This window comes from Tachysurus fulvidraco, chromosome 7, assembly GCF_022655615.1.
Source record: "Tachysurus fulvidraco isolate hzauxx_2018 chromosome 7, HZAU_PFXX_2.0, whole genome shotgun sequence".
Taxonomy (NCBI): domain Eukaryota; kingdom Metazoa; phylum Chordata; class Actinopteri; order Siluriformes; family Bagridae; genus Tachysurus; species Tachysurus fulvidraco.
The window spans coordinates 8,518,199-8,535,598 of record NC_062524.1 but is presented as its reverse complement, the minus strand read 5'-3'; the positions used below and the strand labels follow the sequence as shown (position 1 = coordinate 8,535,598).

The following is a 17,400-nucleotide window of genomic DNA, read 5'->3' as shown; positions in this document are numbered from 1 at the left end:
GAATACAAAAATTGTTTTTTAAAAAATGTGTTTAGCTACATAGTTTTATTATCCCTTACTTGCTTGCTTAAATCTGTATTGCTTATTTAAATAGAACCTGCGTAAACCATTTGTTGTTAAAGAGAAAAGTCATTTATGGTTCCGTTTTCTTTTCTGCTAATAAGACTGTTGATTACTTTATTGTAGATATGATAGCCACTGATTGTACTCTTTGTTCATTTTAGAAAAGAAATTGGTCTGCTATATAAACACCGGTTGTGCATATTTTTCTGTACTGTATAAAGTGTATACTCTTGACTGAGAAATCACACTTCTTTATTTGTGTGTGCAGTTTGGTGACTCCATTGTCAAAATTATGAGCTGAACTTATGTTTTTCTATACTTTTTGTTGAGCTCACTACAGTCATCATTCATTGCTGCTAAAATTTTAGATGCTACAGCTGCTCATTCAGATGGAAATTTCCAGTGATTATTGAAACAGGGTTACACTCCTTGTCCGATATTATTCATTCCAGGCTTGTGTGTCCATGAAATGACTATCTAAAGTTAGACCTGCCATCATGGTACAGTATGAGCATATCAAGAACAGGAAATAGGGGGTGAAATTTATGGTCACTCTGATGCAAGGTGCTGTGTGAGTTGCTGTGGAGTCCAGTGGTTGTATTCACAATGGGAAATATTCATAGTGATTTGAGTTATTCCACTTGGTTTTCTGAATGGCTTAATCAAATTATGCTGAGTACCCCCAGAAATATACCTTGCCGGGCACATGGACGTTCATGAATGTCACCTGGTGTGGCCTCTGAAATGCCCCACTTTGATCCAGACTGTGGAGGATTGATGTCTGGTTACAACAGTAGGATACACACAAATATGTCATGAGATGACATGGTATGCCCTAGATCAATTGCAGGAATCTTAGTGCAATGTCCCTACCTCTATAGTGGGATACTGATCTTGTGTATCCAGGTCATAACCCTGCACAAAAAGGGGCAGAAAAAAGCACAGAATGTGAGGAAAGGGGGTTGGAATTATGGAAAGGTTAGAAACATTAAGGAAGCCAGTACTGGGTATAAAACTAATTTAAAAAAAAAGTAATTTTTCTGTGGAACTGGAGTGGGAGAAGATCCGAGAATGGCTATGAGAAGGAAATAAATAAAAAGAAAAGAGAAGCCTTTTCACCCCATATACACACCATATACACCATGTTTTCCGTTCATAAACATCCATGCAGTGTTGCTGGTTGGTGGATGCATTCAGCCTTTTATTTAAGTCTCCAGATGCACTGCTTTATTGGTTATTTGATTTTGTAATGTGTATAATGTATATTGTGAGAAGTGTGTTCCGGAAATGGCACCAGTATGCTACTCTCAGAAAACTTGTTAAAAAGCTATAATTTGAGATCAAATTCCAAGTAAGTGCTAAAATTGTTTTTGTCTGCTCTAACTGAGTACCTTGTTGAAACGGTGTTCAAGCCAATTGACTTGTTTGCCTTGTATGGACATCCCTCCCCATTGTTCCAAACACAGTAATATATGGCTTAAATGTCTTGCTTCACATTGAAAGCAATTAAGGATATCTTCAGGTAACTTAAAAATATATCAAGAAAAAAGATTCCAGTTGTATTTTTCACATGCACAATCATACACAGTACAGAGTGCAATTGTAATTTTGTCCGTTTGAGGTAGTAGGTGATTATACTGTACGTCCACAAAAACTTTGGTGTGTTGTCTATGCAAACTTTTGCTAAATGATATTTAGAATATAATACATATTGATGTGGAATGAAATGTCTGTCAATTGTATGGAAAACTGTACCCCATTTGGATTCTTTGTCTCCAAAACAGATTCAAAGTTAAGCTTGTTAAATAATAATCAAGCTAATTTCCATCCATTGCATCTGCCCAGCTTGATTTCTTTGCGAGCACTGTTAATTGGTAATTAGAATGGGCTGCTACACCAATCACAGCTATGAAGAGTGTGACTCAGTCAGTGCTTAGAAAAAATGTCAGCAACACACACACACACAGAGAAAGAGAAAGAGAGTGAGAGAAAACAAGAGAGAGCAATTACAAATTCACAGACTTTTTACATTCTTCTAATCAGATTTAAATCTTGTTTGTTCATATTCCATCAACAACTTATTTAGGTGACATTATTGGCAATTAATACAGGTTTGGAACAACAGGGTATAAGCAGAACCAGCAGGGAAGTAAATTAGCAAGCCATCCATATAATATTCAGCCATGAAATTATTTTTGAATCGACTTCACTTTTGATTCTAAATTGCAATTTTTCATCATTTGACAATTCAGATCATTTCAAGCTCCGGACTGAAGGTTTCATCACTGTGCTTATGGTTATCGATGAGAAACTTTAATGAATTACATCTTTCAATTTGTACTAATGACATGAAGGCTCTGAGAAAGACTGGTGTTTACAGTGTTGCTAAGGATGTCACTGATTTTTAGGATCTGACTGATCTGAGCTCGTCGCTGGATTTAAAATTTAGAAAAAGAATCAGAAAGAAAGAAAATCAGTGAGGGAGTCACACATTCCATGCAAAGGAAAAACATTATTTATATATATATATATATATATATATATATATATATATATATATATCTATATATATATGGAGGACTTAGTAGTATAGTATATTTTATATGTGTATATATATGACATAGTATAGATTATATAGGACAATAACAAAATAACATGGTGTTAGTTGTGTCTTGTGAGCACAAATTTGGTGAAGCACAAAGGTATTAACATCAAGGTGGCTTCAGACTAAAGTTTAGAGGTTATAACAGTTGACTCATGTTATAGGCTACTACTGTATCTATTCAGACTTACCCCATATTAGGCAGTCATCCAGCATATAGTCTAGCAGCTAGTTTTGAGTGGTTTTAGATGTAAATTTGTTTAACTGTGTTCAGTACAACAGAAGTGTCTCCATTGCATACACAAACAACTACGTACACAGATGATGCTCCAGCCTCTGTCTGGCTTTAGCAGAGTTTTCAGTCTGACAACATCTGAAACTACACAAAAGCACTAAAACAATGGTCACTGGAAAAGGGAGAGACATTTGTCTTTTTATTCTCAGACTCTGCTTGGGAAGCAAGGCCACATTGGTACACACATTTGTAATGTACAGACATTATTCACTTCATAACCCTGCTTTCCTTCTCCCAATCTTTGCAATGCATCTTCCTACTGTAAATGGTTCGGTACATCATAGCCATACTTTCCACACTAAAAAGTTGCCTTTGTTTGTGGCCAAGGATTTTAGTTTTTGAGAACCCTGTTATTAGCCTGAGGTTGTCCCCTGTTCCTACCCTGTGCATGGGGTAGCATGACTTCTGCTCCAATTGGCCTCAGTTTAGAGCTTATAAGCAGTTCCTATCTAAAAGGAGCAGTGAACACTACCTCATGGTTGTGCAAAATATAGAAAGAAAAGAGAAAAACACAGTACAGTCATCATAATCTCATAATCTTTAACATCCAAGGGAGTTTTTCCTCGCCACAGTCAACTGTGTCGCCTTAGACTTGCTCTTTGGAGAAAAATACAAACACATTTAAATATATCTAATATTAATCTTGAATTTTTGTATTATATTAATCTTTATATTAACCTTCTGTTTTATGTTTATGTTCTGTAAAGCTTCTTTGAGACAATGGCAATTGTTAAAAGCGCTATACAAATACATTTGAATTTGAATTATTAATCTCACCTACATTATTTAGTATATAGATCTTATGCACCAAACATTGGCAAGTGAGCAAACATGTCATGACAATATTTCATTCTTTTTATGTATTTATTTTTTCTGTGTCATGGCATCGTACAGTAAACTCTAGCATTCGTGTGACAAAATTTAGATTACACCGCTTTCATGCTTTCATTATTCTGTTTTATTGTGCTGGTGCATTGGTTCATATTTCTAAGCAATATCTATTCTCTGTTTAATATGTGATTGAAGAATTTTATTTCAAGGTACTTGAAGAACATTCATAATGTGGGTTAAGCTGTTTCATGTGCATTTATTTAATAGAATAGAATGCTGTGTCCTAAACCACACAATATACCCTAAGTAGCCTTAATATTAATGACAACATAGGGTTAGTGGCATACGATTTATTTTAGTACATTTACATTTACAGCATTTGGCAGACGCCCTTATCCAGAGCGATGTACATAAGTGCTTAAATCTCTAACATTCAATACATTAATGCTGGTTCACTAGGTTACATATGTAACCCAGATAAAGTTATGGGTGTTTGTTTTAGATTTATGCATTTATGCAAAAAAACAATTGTTTATGTTCCATGTAAATAGTTGTCCAACTGAATGTTGTGTAAATTAAAATTCATTGGCCAGTAATGAGTCATGTGATACCTGAATAAGATAACCGTAATTAAAAATAATTAATTATTTGTTAATTGTGTTTTTTTTGTTTAAATAATATACATATGCTGGTAAAAATTATTTAAAAAGAACTTGTATTTTGTTTAAGTTTTATTAATTTTGTGTCACATGATGATGGGTGTATGCTGGGTGCACGTGTGCATGGAGAGAAAAAGGGAGGGAGAGTAAGACAATGGAGCTGCTGCACTAAAAAGTACGACCTGTTCTTTAATTAGTGTAACGAAGCTAATTAGGTGTTCAACCCGAACCCTTAGACGCGATAGTTTCTGTTTGGAGTGGTAAAGACATCGGAAAGACGTCGATCTCGCCTCTGACGAACGGATATTTAAGTGGTGGATTACTGCGCCATGTGCATGAACTTGGTTAACGGACTGGCGGATAGCTAGCTCAACTAGCAAGGACTTCGTGTGGTGAAGGAGTATCCCGTGAAGCATCCAAGCTCTGTCTGTGTTCTTCAGCGCCCTTTTTCTTTCTGCTGCGTGTAAGGAATACAAGCCATCTTCATCAAGGTACTATTTTCCGTTTGTTGCCCTCGTGGTGAAGTAGCCATTTTGTTTTGGTTTCTACGAACCCCAGCTACGTACAGGCCTGCAACTGGTAGACTGAGTGCAGTTTTCATTTACTTTTGCCGGCTTTTATTATTTATTTTGTGACAAGTTTGAGTAATAATTTGATGTTATTGATATTTTTCATTTAAACTTGACCTTGATTTTTTTTTAACACAATCTGCACAATATTTTATCTGACCACACGTTTAGTAAACTGTTCATTTTGTTTAAATTGTGTTGTGTCTGTATTTAGTGTGTTTCATTTTCCTCGGTACCTGTTGATATATTTAATTATAAATAGAACCCACACTCAAGGTAAAGATGAGACGAATTGATTAGGCTTAATATTGTTAGATATTTATTTAAAAGAGCTCAGGTTAGCCACCCCATATTAGCCGGTAACGCTAGGGGCGCTACATAAATTGGAGGCACCGCTGGGATTATTGAGTGGGTTTTTAATAATTAAAGTTTCAAGTAGTAATAAAGTACAACATGGCAAGCCGAGCAGAGCTAGCATTAGAGCTTAAAGGATGGTGCCAGGGTGAAGCTTTAGATGAAACTCGTGCACTTATGGTTATCATCCATGATGACGTGAGTGTAAGTAATATTGAAGATGCTCTTCAGAAGGTGAAGAGTTGGGGCCGTGTTCGTGTCAGAGGCCGAACGTTTAGCCTGCAGCACAATAATTATATGGTCTTGTGTGAATGTAAAGAAATAGTAAGAGGAGAGAGTGTTCCTTCTGAAATCTTTCCTGACACGGGTGGTGAACCATGGCCTATCATCAGAGCCGATGAATGCCCACAAACAGATGTGCCAGGGTTTAATCAGAAGTTAGCAGGACTACTGCAGGCTGAAGGTAAAACCTTGGAGGATCTTCGCACGTTCTTTCCAGGACAAGAGCCTGCCTCTAACCCAACAGAGGCGATACTGCGAGCTGTGTCAGATTTTTTAGATAAGACCTCTAAGCCATCAAGTGAACATGTCAGCTATCGCCGCCTACGATTTTTCTCTGGGATATTGCCCACTCCAGCAGGGGAAGAACAGTTTGACCACTGGCTGGAGCAGGCACGTGTCATGGTGGAGGAATCTGACTGCTCTTTCAAAGAGAAAAAACGGAGACTGATGGAATGTCTTAGAGGCCCAGCACTAGAACTTGTTAAAGCTGTGCGAGCTAGTAATCCAGATGTGAGTCCTGAGGATTGTTTAGAGGCTCTTGAGCATGCTTTTGGTACAGCAGAGTCAGGAGATGACTTGTACTTTGCATTTCGTTCGTTGCAGCAGCAAGCTGGTGAAAAGCTCTCTGATTTCCTTAGACGGCTTGAACATTCACTAAATAAGGTGATCCAGAAAGGTGGTCTTCCTTCTGATTGTGCTGATAAAGCAAGATTAGAACAGTTATTGAGAGGCGCTATAGCTTCTGATCTGATGTTGGTCAATCTCCGGTTAAGAGAAAGGAAAGCAAAGCCACCCACATTTCTCGAATTATTGAGAGAGATACGTGAAGAGGAAGAGTATGAAGCCTCAAGGAGAAAGATTAGTCCGGTTGTGCAAGGTGCCTGCATCATACAGGAGATGGAGGTAAAACAGACTTAACTTCAACACTTGAAATCTGAGATAAAAGAGCTCAAGTCGTTAGTTGCTGCTGTGGTGTCAAAGCCAGCTCAAGTTAGATCAGACCAGGTAGAGAAATCTCCTCTAACTACACCTAGTGAAAACAGTTCTGACTGTGAAGAACAATACTATTGAAAATCCAGTGGGTACAGGAGTTCCTGATGGACTGGTTGGCCCACCTAGCGTAGTGCCATTGAGAATAAATGGAAAGCCCTGCACTGCATTGCTGGACAGTGGCTCACAGGTGACCATCATTTTTGAGCATTGGTATGAAAAATACTTGTCCGAGACACCGATACAGCCTGTTTCTGGTTTGTCACTTTGGGGTTTGAGTGAATCTAGTACAAGCTACCCTTACCGTGGCTATGTAGTGGTAGACTTGGAATATCCAGCGGAGGTGTTTGGGACTAGCCAGGTAACACTTCTTGCTCTCATATGTCCCAGTTCTAGAGCTGAAGACCAAACACCAGTGATTGTGGGTACAAATGCTAGTCACGTCAGACGGCTAGTGAAACAATGTAGGGAGAATGGTATTGATGTGGCCCAAACCCTTGGCATTTCTGTTAATGTACTGGAAGATGAACCTGCACACAATAAGATTGATGCTCCTGTCCAAGGAGATGAAGAGATTGGGCAGGTCAGATGGCAAGGTGCAGGCCCATTGATTTTACAGCCAGGAGATTCTACACATGCAATGTGCAAGGTTGAGTTAAAGAATCATGTGGAGCATGAGATCCTGATGATTGACTCCTCCCCAAAAGCTGATCTTCCTGCAAGTGTGTTTCTTCACCCTATGGTTGTGCCCAGTGGAGCAGTGGATATCAATAGTTTCAGAGTACTGGTCAAGAATGAATGCTTGAAAGAGACTGCTATACCTGTCGGAGCAGTGATAGGATGTATTTATCATGCTGATGCAGTCACTACTATTCCTCCTCGAGAGACAGTTTCATCTGAGTGTGATATAAATTTGATGAACTTCGGCGACTCTCCAATCTCAGAACAATGGAAGAATAGACTGCGTAGAAAACTGGCCCAGAAGTCTCATGTCTTCTCTATGCATGAGTGGGATGTGGGATTAGCTAAAGGAGTGGAGCATAAAATTCGACTTTCAGATACTCGTCCCTTTCGTCAGAGATCTCGTCGACTGGCTCCTGCTGACATTGAAGATGTGCGAAAGCATCTACAGGAACTGTTGCAGGCAGGGATCATCGCTGAATCTAGAAGCCCCTATGCATCTCCAATTGTAGTGGTTAGAAAAAAGAATGGGACTGTCAGGATGTGCATAGATTACAGACTGCTAAATAGCCGAACCATACCTGACCAGTATACTACACCATGCATTGAGGATGCACTGAATGCACTGTCAGGGAGTCAATGGTTCTTCGTACTTGATCTGCGTAGTGGCTACTACCAGATAGCAATGTCTGAAGAAGACAAAGAGAAAACCGCATTCATATGCCCATTAGGATTTTATCAATTTGAACGTATGCCACAGGGCATTACAGGGGCTCCGGCTACCTTCCAAAGGTTAATGGAGAAGGCAGTTGGGGACATGAACCTTTTACAAGTCTTGGTATATCTTGATGACTTAATTGTCTTTGGAAAGACACTGGAAGAGCACGAAGAGAGGTTGCTCAAGGTCCTTGACCGTCTTGGAGAGGTTGGGCTGAAACTTTCTGTAGATAAGTGTCAGATCTGCTTGTCCAAGGTAAAATATCTTGGGCACATTGTGTCTGCAGAAGGGGTTGCCCCTGACCCAGAAAAGATTTATGCTGTTACCCAGTGGCCTATGCCAACGAACCTAAAGACACTGCAGTCTTTTCTTGGATTTTGTGGCTATTATTGCAGATTTATTGCGAATTATTCTGCAATTGTTAGACCCCTTACTGAGCTCACCAAGGGCTATGCTCCCACTCAGAAGAGTAAGAAAAAAGCCTTGGATGTGACAAGAGTTTACTTGAGAGAGTCCGAACCGTTTGGAGCAAGATGGAATCAATCTTGTACAGATGCATTTCACCAGATTATTCACTGTTTGACACATGCACCAGTACTGGCCTTTGCAAACCCTCAACAGCCCTACATCCTGCATGTTGACGCCAGCTTAAAAGGACTGGGTTCCGTATTATATCAAGAGTCTGCTGAGGGCTTACGACCTGTTGCGTTCGCTAGCCGAAAGCTGAGCACATCTGAAAGAAATTACCCTGTACATCAGTTAGAATTCTTGTCCCTCAAGTGGGCAGTAATGGACAAGTTTCATGAGTACTTGTATGGAGCAAGATTTACAGTGCGTACCGATAACAATCCCCTTACATACAGGCTGTCCACAGCAAAGCTCAGTGCTGTAGGCCATCGCTGGCTAGCTAGTTTGACATCTAGTATCGACCAGGCCGGCACAATATAGATGCCGACTTATTATCTAGAAACATGCCAGATGATGTGAATGGAGCAGATGAATGGGTGACAATACCTCAGTCTGGTGTAAAGACACTCTGCCAGCCTGGGTCTCAGCCAGCCGTTCCTACCAGTTCACCTGTCTGTTACTCAGTTGGGGGCATCTCCCCATTGTGTCCCAAACCTGTATGCTTTCCCGACACACCTGGAGTTAAAGTCCCTTGAACTTCTGTCTAGACAGAATCTCAGGAGAGCTCAGGAAGAGGATGATGCTATTCGACCAGCCATTCAGGCCGTAAATCATGGGAATTGGCCAGATGACAAGAACACCAACCCAGAGCTCTTGCGTCTGAAGAGAGAAACTGGAAAGTTGTCAACGAAAGATGGCTTGTTGTACCGTTTCAGTAAACGATCATCAGGAGATGAGGTCTGTCAACTTCTCTTGCCAAGAAAGTTCAGAGAAATGGTTATGCGGGCGATGCATGATGATTTAGGACACTTTGGGCAGGAAAGGACCATTGAACTAATCAGGAGTAGGTTCTTCTGGCCAAAAATGGCTGTAGATGTTGAGGAGTACATAAAAAATTGTGGAAAGTGCATTTCTTATAAGACTCCTCCACAGAAAGCTGCTCCATTACACCAGATTATAAGCCATGGGCCTATGGACCTAGTGTGCATGGATTTTCTTTCCATGGAGCCAGACTCCAAAGGGTTTAGTAACGTACTTGTAGTCACAGACCATTTTACACGGTACGCTCAGGCTTTCCCAACTAAAAGCCAAAAGGCCCAAGTCGTGGCAAAGATCCTTGTGGAAGGGTACTTTGTACATTATGGACTCCCTACCAGGATACATTCAGATCAAGGTAGAGACTTCGAGAGTCGATTGATTCGGGAACTCCTGCAATTGATGGGGATTCGTAAGTCTCGGACAACCCCATATCATCCACAAGGAGACCCGCAGCCCGAAAGGTTCAATCGTACCTTATTGTCAATGCTTGGTACTTTGGGCCATGAGAAGAAACGCACCTGGAGTCAACAAGTGAGTTACTTGGTTCATGCATACAACAGTACAAAGTGTGATGCCACTGGTTATTCGCCTTATTACTTGATGTTTGGGCGTGAGGCAAGACTTCCAGTTGACTTATGTTTTGGAACGTCCCCTGATGGTATAGAGACCACTTCTCATTCTCGGTATGTTGCAAAGCTAAAAGAGAATTTGAAGCTAGCCTACAAGTTAGCCTCTGATGCTGCAGATAGAAGGCACCAGAGAAACAAACGATTGTATGATCGAGTCACTTTTCGAGCATTAGAGTTTTTCTTAGGAACTTGGGTCTGAAAGGGAAACACAAGCTAGAAAGCAAGTGGAAACATGAGCCCTATGTAGTTACAGGAAAACTGCTTAATCTGCCTGTGTTTAAGGTCAAGCGGGAGGATGGTAGTCCTGGGACAAGGACAATACACAGAGATCATCTTCTTCCCATTGGACAGCTAGTGAGAATGCCCCCTGCTGATCCTGGTAAAAATCTGCCAGTCCGACCTCGAACCAGAGCAGTTACACAAAATAAGAGAGATGTAAGCTCAGAGACTCCACAGTCCATCAGAGTCTTCCGATTCATCTTCTGAGTTGGAGTATTGTATAACTTCACAGAGAGAGTTTGCACCTACCGTTCCCAGTGTTTCTAGACCTACAAGTGATGATGATGATGATGTGGACTCCCACCTTACTCCAGAAGGAGATTGCATAGGTGATGAATACCCTGAGAGAGACTTGGACTCTGAGTCTGATGAGAACAGAGATGAGGAGTGCAAAGAAAGTCTAACTTCAGAAGAGACATCTGGTCTTGAATCAGAGTCTGAACCAGAAAAAGAATAGACTGATGTCCGTAAAGACATTATTGTGTCCAGGCCTGAGCCCAGACAAAAGAGATCTGTGAAGCCAACCATTAGACTCACGTATGATGAGTTAGGTAGATCCAAAGATCAGCCTCTAACTATTGTGCACAGGGGTATTGTTATGAAGATTGGATCAGAGTAAGGAAACAATAAGTACCTAAATAGTTATTGTGCCCCTAAAGATCCTTAGTTAATTTTGCTAGTGTCTTATGAGGACATACAGACATTTAGAAAGGGGAGGGTGTAACCCAGATAAAGTTATGGGTGTTTGTTTTAGATTTATGCATTTATGCAAAAAACAATTATGTTCTATGTAAATAGTTGTCCAATTGAATGTTGTGTAAATTAAAATTCATTAGCCAGTAATGAGTCACGTGATACCTGAATAAGATAACCGTAATTAAAAATAATTAATTATTTGTTAATTGTGTTTTTTTTTGTTTAAGTAATATACATATGCTGGTAAAAATTATTTAAAAAGAACTTGTATTTTGTTTAAGTTTTATTTTGTGTCACATGATGATGGGTGTATGCTGGGTGCACGCGTGCATGGAGAGAAAAAAGGAGGGAGAGTAAGACAATGGAGCTGCTGCACTAAAAAGTACGACCTGTTCTTTAATTAGTGTAACGAAGCTAATTAGGTGTTCAACCCGAACCCTTAGACGCGATAGTTTCTGTTTGGAGTGGTAAAGACATCGGAAAGACGTCGATCTCGCCTCTGACGAACGGATATTTAAGTGGTGGATTACTGCGCCATGTGCATGAACTTGGCTAACGGACTGGCGGATAGCTAGCTCAACTAGCAAGGACTTCGTGTGGTGAAGGAGTATCCCGTGAAGCATCCAAGCTCTGTCTGTGTTCTTCAGCGCCCTTTTTCTTTCTGCTGCGTGTAAGGAATACAAACCATCTTCATCAAGGTACTATTTTCCGTTTGTTGCCCTCGTGGTAAAGTAGCCATTTTGTTTTGGTTTCTACGAACCCCAGCTACGTACAGGCCTGCAACTGGTAGACTGAGTGCAGTTTTCATTTACTTTTGCCGGCTTTTATTATTTATTTTGTGACAAATTTGAGTAATAATTTGATGTTATTGATATTTTTCATTTAAACTTGACCTTGATTTTTTGAACACAATCTGCACAATATTTTATCTGACCACACGTTTAGTAAACTGTTCATTTTGTTTAAATTGTGTTGTGTCTGTATTTAGTGTGTTTCATTTTCCTCGGTACCTGTTGATATATTTAATTATAAATAGAACCCACACTCAAGGTAAAGATGAGACGAATTGATTAGGCTTAATATTGTTAGATATTTATTTAAAAGAGCTCAGGTTAGCCACCCCATATTAGCCGTTAACGCTATGGGTGCTACACATACTTAAGATACCATGAGTTTAAAACATTTGTTCAAAGTTACAATGAAAAAGTGTTAAATGTTTTTTGTTTTTGTTTTTTTTAAATTCAAAAGATAAGGAACAAAGTCCTAGTTGAACTGTTTCCTGAATAAGTAGGTCTTCAACCACCACTTGAAAATAGCCAGTGACTCAGCTGTCTGGACCTCTAGGGGAAGTTCATTCCACCACCTTGATGCCAGAACAGAGAAGAGTCTTGTAGTATACTTGCCTCTTACCCTGAGAGATGGTGGAACCAGTCAAGCAGTGCTGGTTGATTGGAGGTTGCGGGGTGCAGTGCCAGAAATGATGAGGGCTTTGAGGTAAGGGGGAGCTGGTCCATTTTTGGCTTTGTATGCCAGCATCAGTGTTTTGAATCTGATGCGTGCAACTACCGGAAGCCAGGGAGGGATCGCAGCAGCGGGGTGGTATGCGAAAACTTTGGCATGTTGATAACAAGCCGGGCAGCTGCATTCTAGATCATTTGCAGAGGACTGATTGCGTTCATAGGTAGACCTGCCAGCAATGCGTTGCAGTAATCCAGTCTAGAAATAACAAGAGACTGAACAAGTACCTGAGCAGTCTGTGTGGACAAAAATGGCCGAATCTTTCTAATGTTGTAGAGAAGAAACCGACATGAGCGAGTCACATTAGCAACATGAGAGGAAAAGGAAAGTTGATTGTCCATGGTTACCCCAAGGTTGCGAGCTGTGGCTGAAGGGGAGATCAGATCGTTGTGCAAGGATAAAGGAAGATCATGACCTGGGGATGAATCACCTGGTATGAACAGCAGTTCAGTTTTGCTAGGATTGAGCTTTAACTGATGAGCAGTCATCCATGATGAAATTTCTGCCAGACATGCTGAGATCCGGTCAGAAGCTGTGGCATCTGAGGGTGGGAAAGAGAAGATAAGTTGTGTATCATCAGCATAACTTATCTTCTCTCTCATAGTAGTATGCATATGGGATACAAGTATTTGTGACTTAAAAACTGTAACAAAACTGTTATATTATTGTATTGTTTTTTCAGTTTTTTTAATGAACAAGTACACACTGAACAGGAAGCAGTAAACAAAAACCTAATTATTGTGTAAAGCCTGAGCTGAGAAGTTTAGTAGAAAGAAATATATCCCTTTAACATTTATCTTTTCAGTGATAAATGACCATGTTGTCACCTTAGTTTCTTGAAATCTGATGCAGAAATCTGTGTTCAAATGCTTCAGAGAGATGTATCATGTTACTGGTTATAAGCCCGCTTTAACAAACCAATAGAAGCATCGCAGATGACCTAACTTAAATTATCTTATATAAGGTATATTGTAATTCTTTAATTAATGAGGATATTAAAATATACTGTGTTTTAAAAATTTAAAAAGATAGTTACATTTCTGAAACTATCTATATTACTGTCTCTTATATTTTATTAAACAAACAAACAAACAAACAAACAAATAAAAACAATTCCTACCAAAAAAAAAAAAAAACACAGAAATTGATTTTCGTAACAGTGATCAGTAACAGTAGTATTAAGTCAAGGTGACCAAGAATATATATATATTTTTTATATTGCTTTATTAAAATATTCATTTTTTGCTTTTAGTGATAATAGTGTTAAACTAGAACAGGAACACTGACTGTAAAGCCAGCAGCCTACAGATTATGTGGTCCTCCATCCTGAAAGGTTCCCCAAACCTGAAAGGTTTCAGAAAGTTCAAAAACAAATTCCAATATCCTTGACAATCGACCAGAATTGAATTTGACCAGAATCGATTTATTTACGGCAGAATTTTTGAAGTCTGTCACATAAGTGGAAACATTTCTTGAGAATTATATACAGTACAATCTAATAACCCATCAAACAGATTTGTATGTATGTTTCTTCTGTGTAAATGAATTTTTCATTGGCCATTTTATTTGGAACACCTGATCATTCATGCAATCACATGGCATCAGCTCAAGACATTTACAACATCTGGCAGACACAATATTAAGCGAAATCCAGAGCGATTTACATTTATGTTATTCATACAACTGAGCAATCGAGGTCATTGCTTAAGGACCCAGCAGTAGGGGATGGTGGTAATGGGAACTCACAACCTTCCAATGCATAGTCCAACATGTTAACCACTGACATACCACATCTGTGATTCAGATACAGGTCGAGTTTCAGGTAATGTTCAGTGACTTTGATTGTGGCATAGTGCCAGAATTGTTGAGATTTTCACACACAACAACCTGTACAGTTTTTCACATGGACAAAAACTAATTCTGCAATTCTTGATGAATGAGAGAGGACAATTCTGTATGAATGAGAGAGGACTCTACAACCGTGGTGAGCAGAAAAGCATCTAAGAACACACTACATATTGAGCAGAAAACCAAACTTGTTCCCATTTCTGTCAGCCAGGAATCTGAGGCAACAGTGGGAAGAAGTGAAAGTGACAGTTGATGAATCTCAATTTCTGCTGACATGTAGTTGTAGGTTCAAATTATGATGCCAACAAAATGAATTCATGGACCCAACCTGCATTGTGTCAGCAGTTCAGACTGATGGAGGTTTTGTAATAGTGTAGGGAATACATTCTTGGCACAGTTTGAACCCCTTACTAAAAAAGCATGTTACAGTTTATCCTTTTATAGCTACAATATGATGATACACCATGTCACAAAGCACTTTCAAAACATTTCTGAAACTGGTTCCATGAACATGACTTCAGTGGCCTCCCCATCCACCATATCTGAATCTAAGAATTTATCCAGAAGAACAAAATATTTGTAGCTTGAATGTTCAGCTGACAAATCTGCATCAGTGATGCGGTGCAGTCATGCCAGCATGGACCAGAACATCCAATTAAATGTTCCCAATAAAAAGTTTGTTGTCACTTTCTTTTTTTTTTCTATGCAGCGTAACAAAGTAAAGTAGTTAATAACCATAGTAGGATAAAGGCGAATTGTCTGAGGAAGGCATAGAGCTCAGAACTACAGCAACAACATTTCAAAAAGATGCACAGAAGTCATACATACGCACTGGGATCAAATATGAAACAGAATATGTTGAATGCTGGGCATAATCCAAGACATGGAGTACAAACAAGAGCCTCAATTTTTAATGTTTATTGCCAAGATCTATATCTCAAAGATTATCTGTCTTAAGGATTGCCAGTAATGCCATATGATCAAGGCAACAAGTCACACTGTGAGAACTGCGAGGAGAAAAAACTAGCATAAAAATAGACATATTGTGTAGTACAGAGATATCTTTTTCTAAAGAGTAGTAAACTCTTTTCACTGAATAGTTTGCTCTCGTGGCTTGGTGCAGTTTTTTTTTTTAATTACCCATTTATATAATGACCGATACATATTTAATTACATTTCACGTATACTCTAGAAAAACTGGTTGGCTGCTAAATTGTTCATTGAACATTTTAAGACATTTTCTTTGTAGACTTACTTCCTTATCCCTGTGATTGCAATTAATCTTATAAGATCATTTATTTCATTCAATATCGATGTACCACATTTTTGTTAAAGTCCGAATTTTAATAGACAGGAAGTATTTATGATGCTGACCCACACTGAAACCTGTCAGTGATTTTGTTTGTTTGTGTGTGGAGGGGACTGGAGTGTGTGAGAGCGATGTGTATGCTGCTGAGAGAGGGAATGGATGGATGAGTGTGGTGGCAGACCGTGAATAAGGTGAAGCAGAGGGATCTGGGAGCAGTGCTCTTTCATACTAACCAGTAACTCAACTGGGGATGCATTCTAATGGCACGGTTTGAAATTTCCTGTAAATTCATGAGTGGCAGAAAAGTAGTTTAAAGAAGTTTGAACATTAAGAACATTGAGCTTTTTAAATTTTTTAGAACAATGGAAGTCTTAGTAGAGAAATTATCCTTAAGTAATTAGAGTCTCTATGGTTATGTTGTATATTTTAGAGATGGCATTACACTCTACAGCACTGACAAGAATGCCAAAACAAAGTGCAACAATATATTTTTCTCCATGTGCCTGTTTGCTAATCCCAGAGTGCCACAAACTAGCCAGTCTCTGTGCTAGAGACTTGCAGGCCATGAAAATTGTGCATGGCCATTTATTATTTAAGACATAATTACGTGTGAGGCTGCTGTGTCAGGCAGCCTGTGTGAGTGAGGCTTTTCATTAGGTGGCTTGTCATACATCCGAGGCTGCAGGCATGTCACATTGCTCACTTGCTGCCAATGTTCACCCAACTTTAGATTCTTAATGAAAAGGGGCAGGCTAGAAAAGAATGGAGGACAGAAAGAGAGCATTGTCTGAACAATTTGCCCAGTTTTTTTTCCACAGCTCACAAGGTCTCCCTCTCACTTTCATCCTCTCACACTCTCCTCTTTCCCTGCTTCTATCTTCATGAAATTGGCCCCCTCTGGGACTCAATTTAAATGTCAAATGAAACTGATTGGATTTCATTGGAACTGATGGAGAGGGGCAGACTAAGGGAATGTGGGAAGAGCACAGAGAGCACTGCTAGATTGGTAAAGAAAGAAACAAGGTTATCACACTAATTTTTCCATAACAAAAAAAGATGCTCTTTAGGATTGATATGATAGATAGTTAGAATCTAGAGAATTCCTTCTAAAGACCAATCCACGTTATTTACATGGTTATTTGCAAGGACAAAAGACCCACTGTCAAAAGTCCTTGCACAAAGGGCTTAAAGCTGCATAGCTCAGCTCTCAGCGATCATTGGATTATGGTTTGTATGTAAGTCACATATATAAGTAAACTTTTGATTGAAGTGTAAATGTAAATAAGAACATCCTGCTACAACAAGAGATTGTACTTTGGTGCAACAAGCCATTACGTCCGTCCATTTGGCAAAAGCCTATAAATCTATCGATTGTTTCTGCTCAACACTGGCATCTGTTTTTCTCACATTTACTTATGTCTTTTTTGGAACGGATTAGACCGCTCAAGAACTTGTTCATCCGACTACAGTTTTTACATTATGAATTCTTACAGATTTTATTATTGCCAAATAATTTGTAACATTACACCTCCAGCTATTCCAACGTCCACAACTTGTTTAGGAGAAGAGTATCTGCCAAATGACTGCCACCCAGATTTCCCAAGATCCCGAATAAAAGGTACAAATTTGCA

General features: G+C 39.3%; 1 protein-coding gene and 1 long non-coding RNA gene across 2 annotated transcripts in view; both read left to right on the top strand.

The window, feature by feature from the left end:
• LOC125145087 overlaps positions 1-17,400 on the top strand; it is a 61,501-nt gene that overhangs the window by 11,951 nt on the left and 32,150 nt on the right. The window lies entirely within an intron of this gene.
• LOC113634652 (paraneoplastic antigen Ma2-like) lies at positions 4,587-6,573 on the top strand. Its single transcript, XM_027133742.2, has one exon. It carries the CDS (start codon positions 5,473-5,475, stop codon positions 6,571-6,573), a length of 1,101 nt encoding a protein of 366 aa, XP_026989543.2. The 5' UTR covers positions 4,587-5,472.

Excerpts from the sequence above, each read along its gene's own strand:
- LOC113634652 (XM_027133742.2), top strand. The coding sequence starts at position 5,473 with ATGGCAAGCCGAGCAGAGCTAGCATTAGAGCTTAAAGGATGGTGCCAG.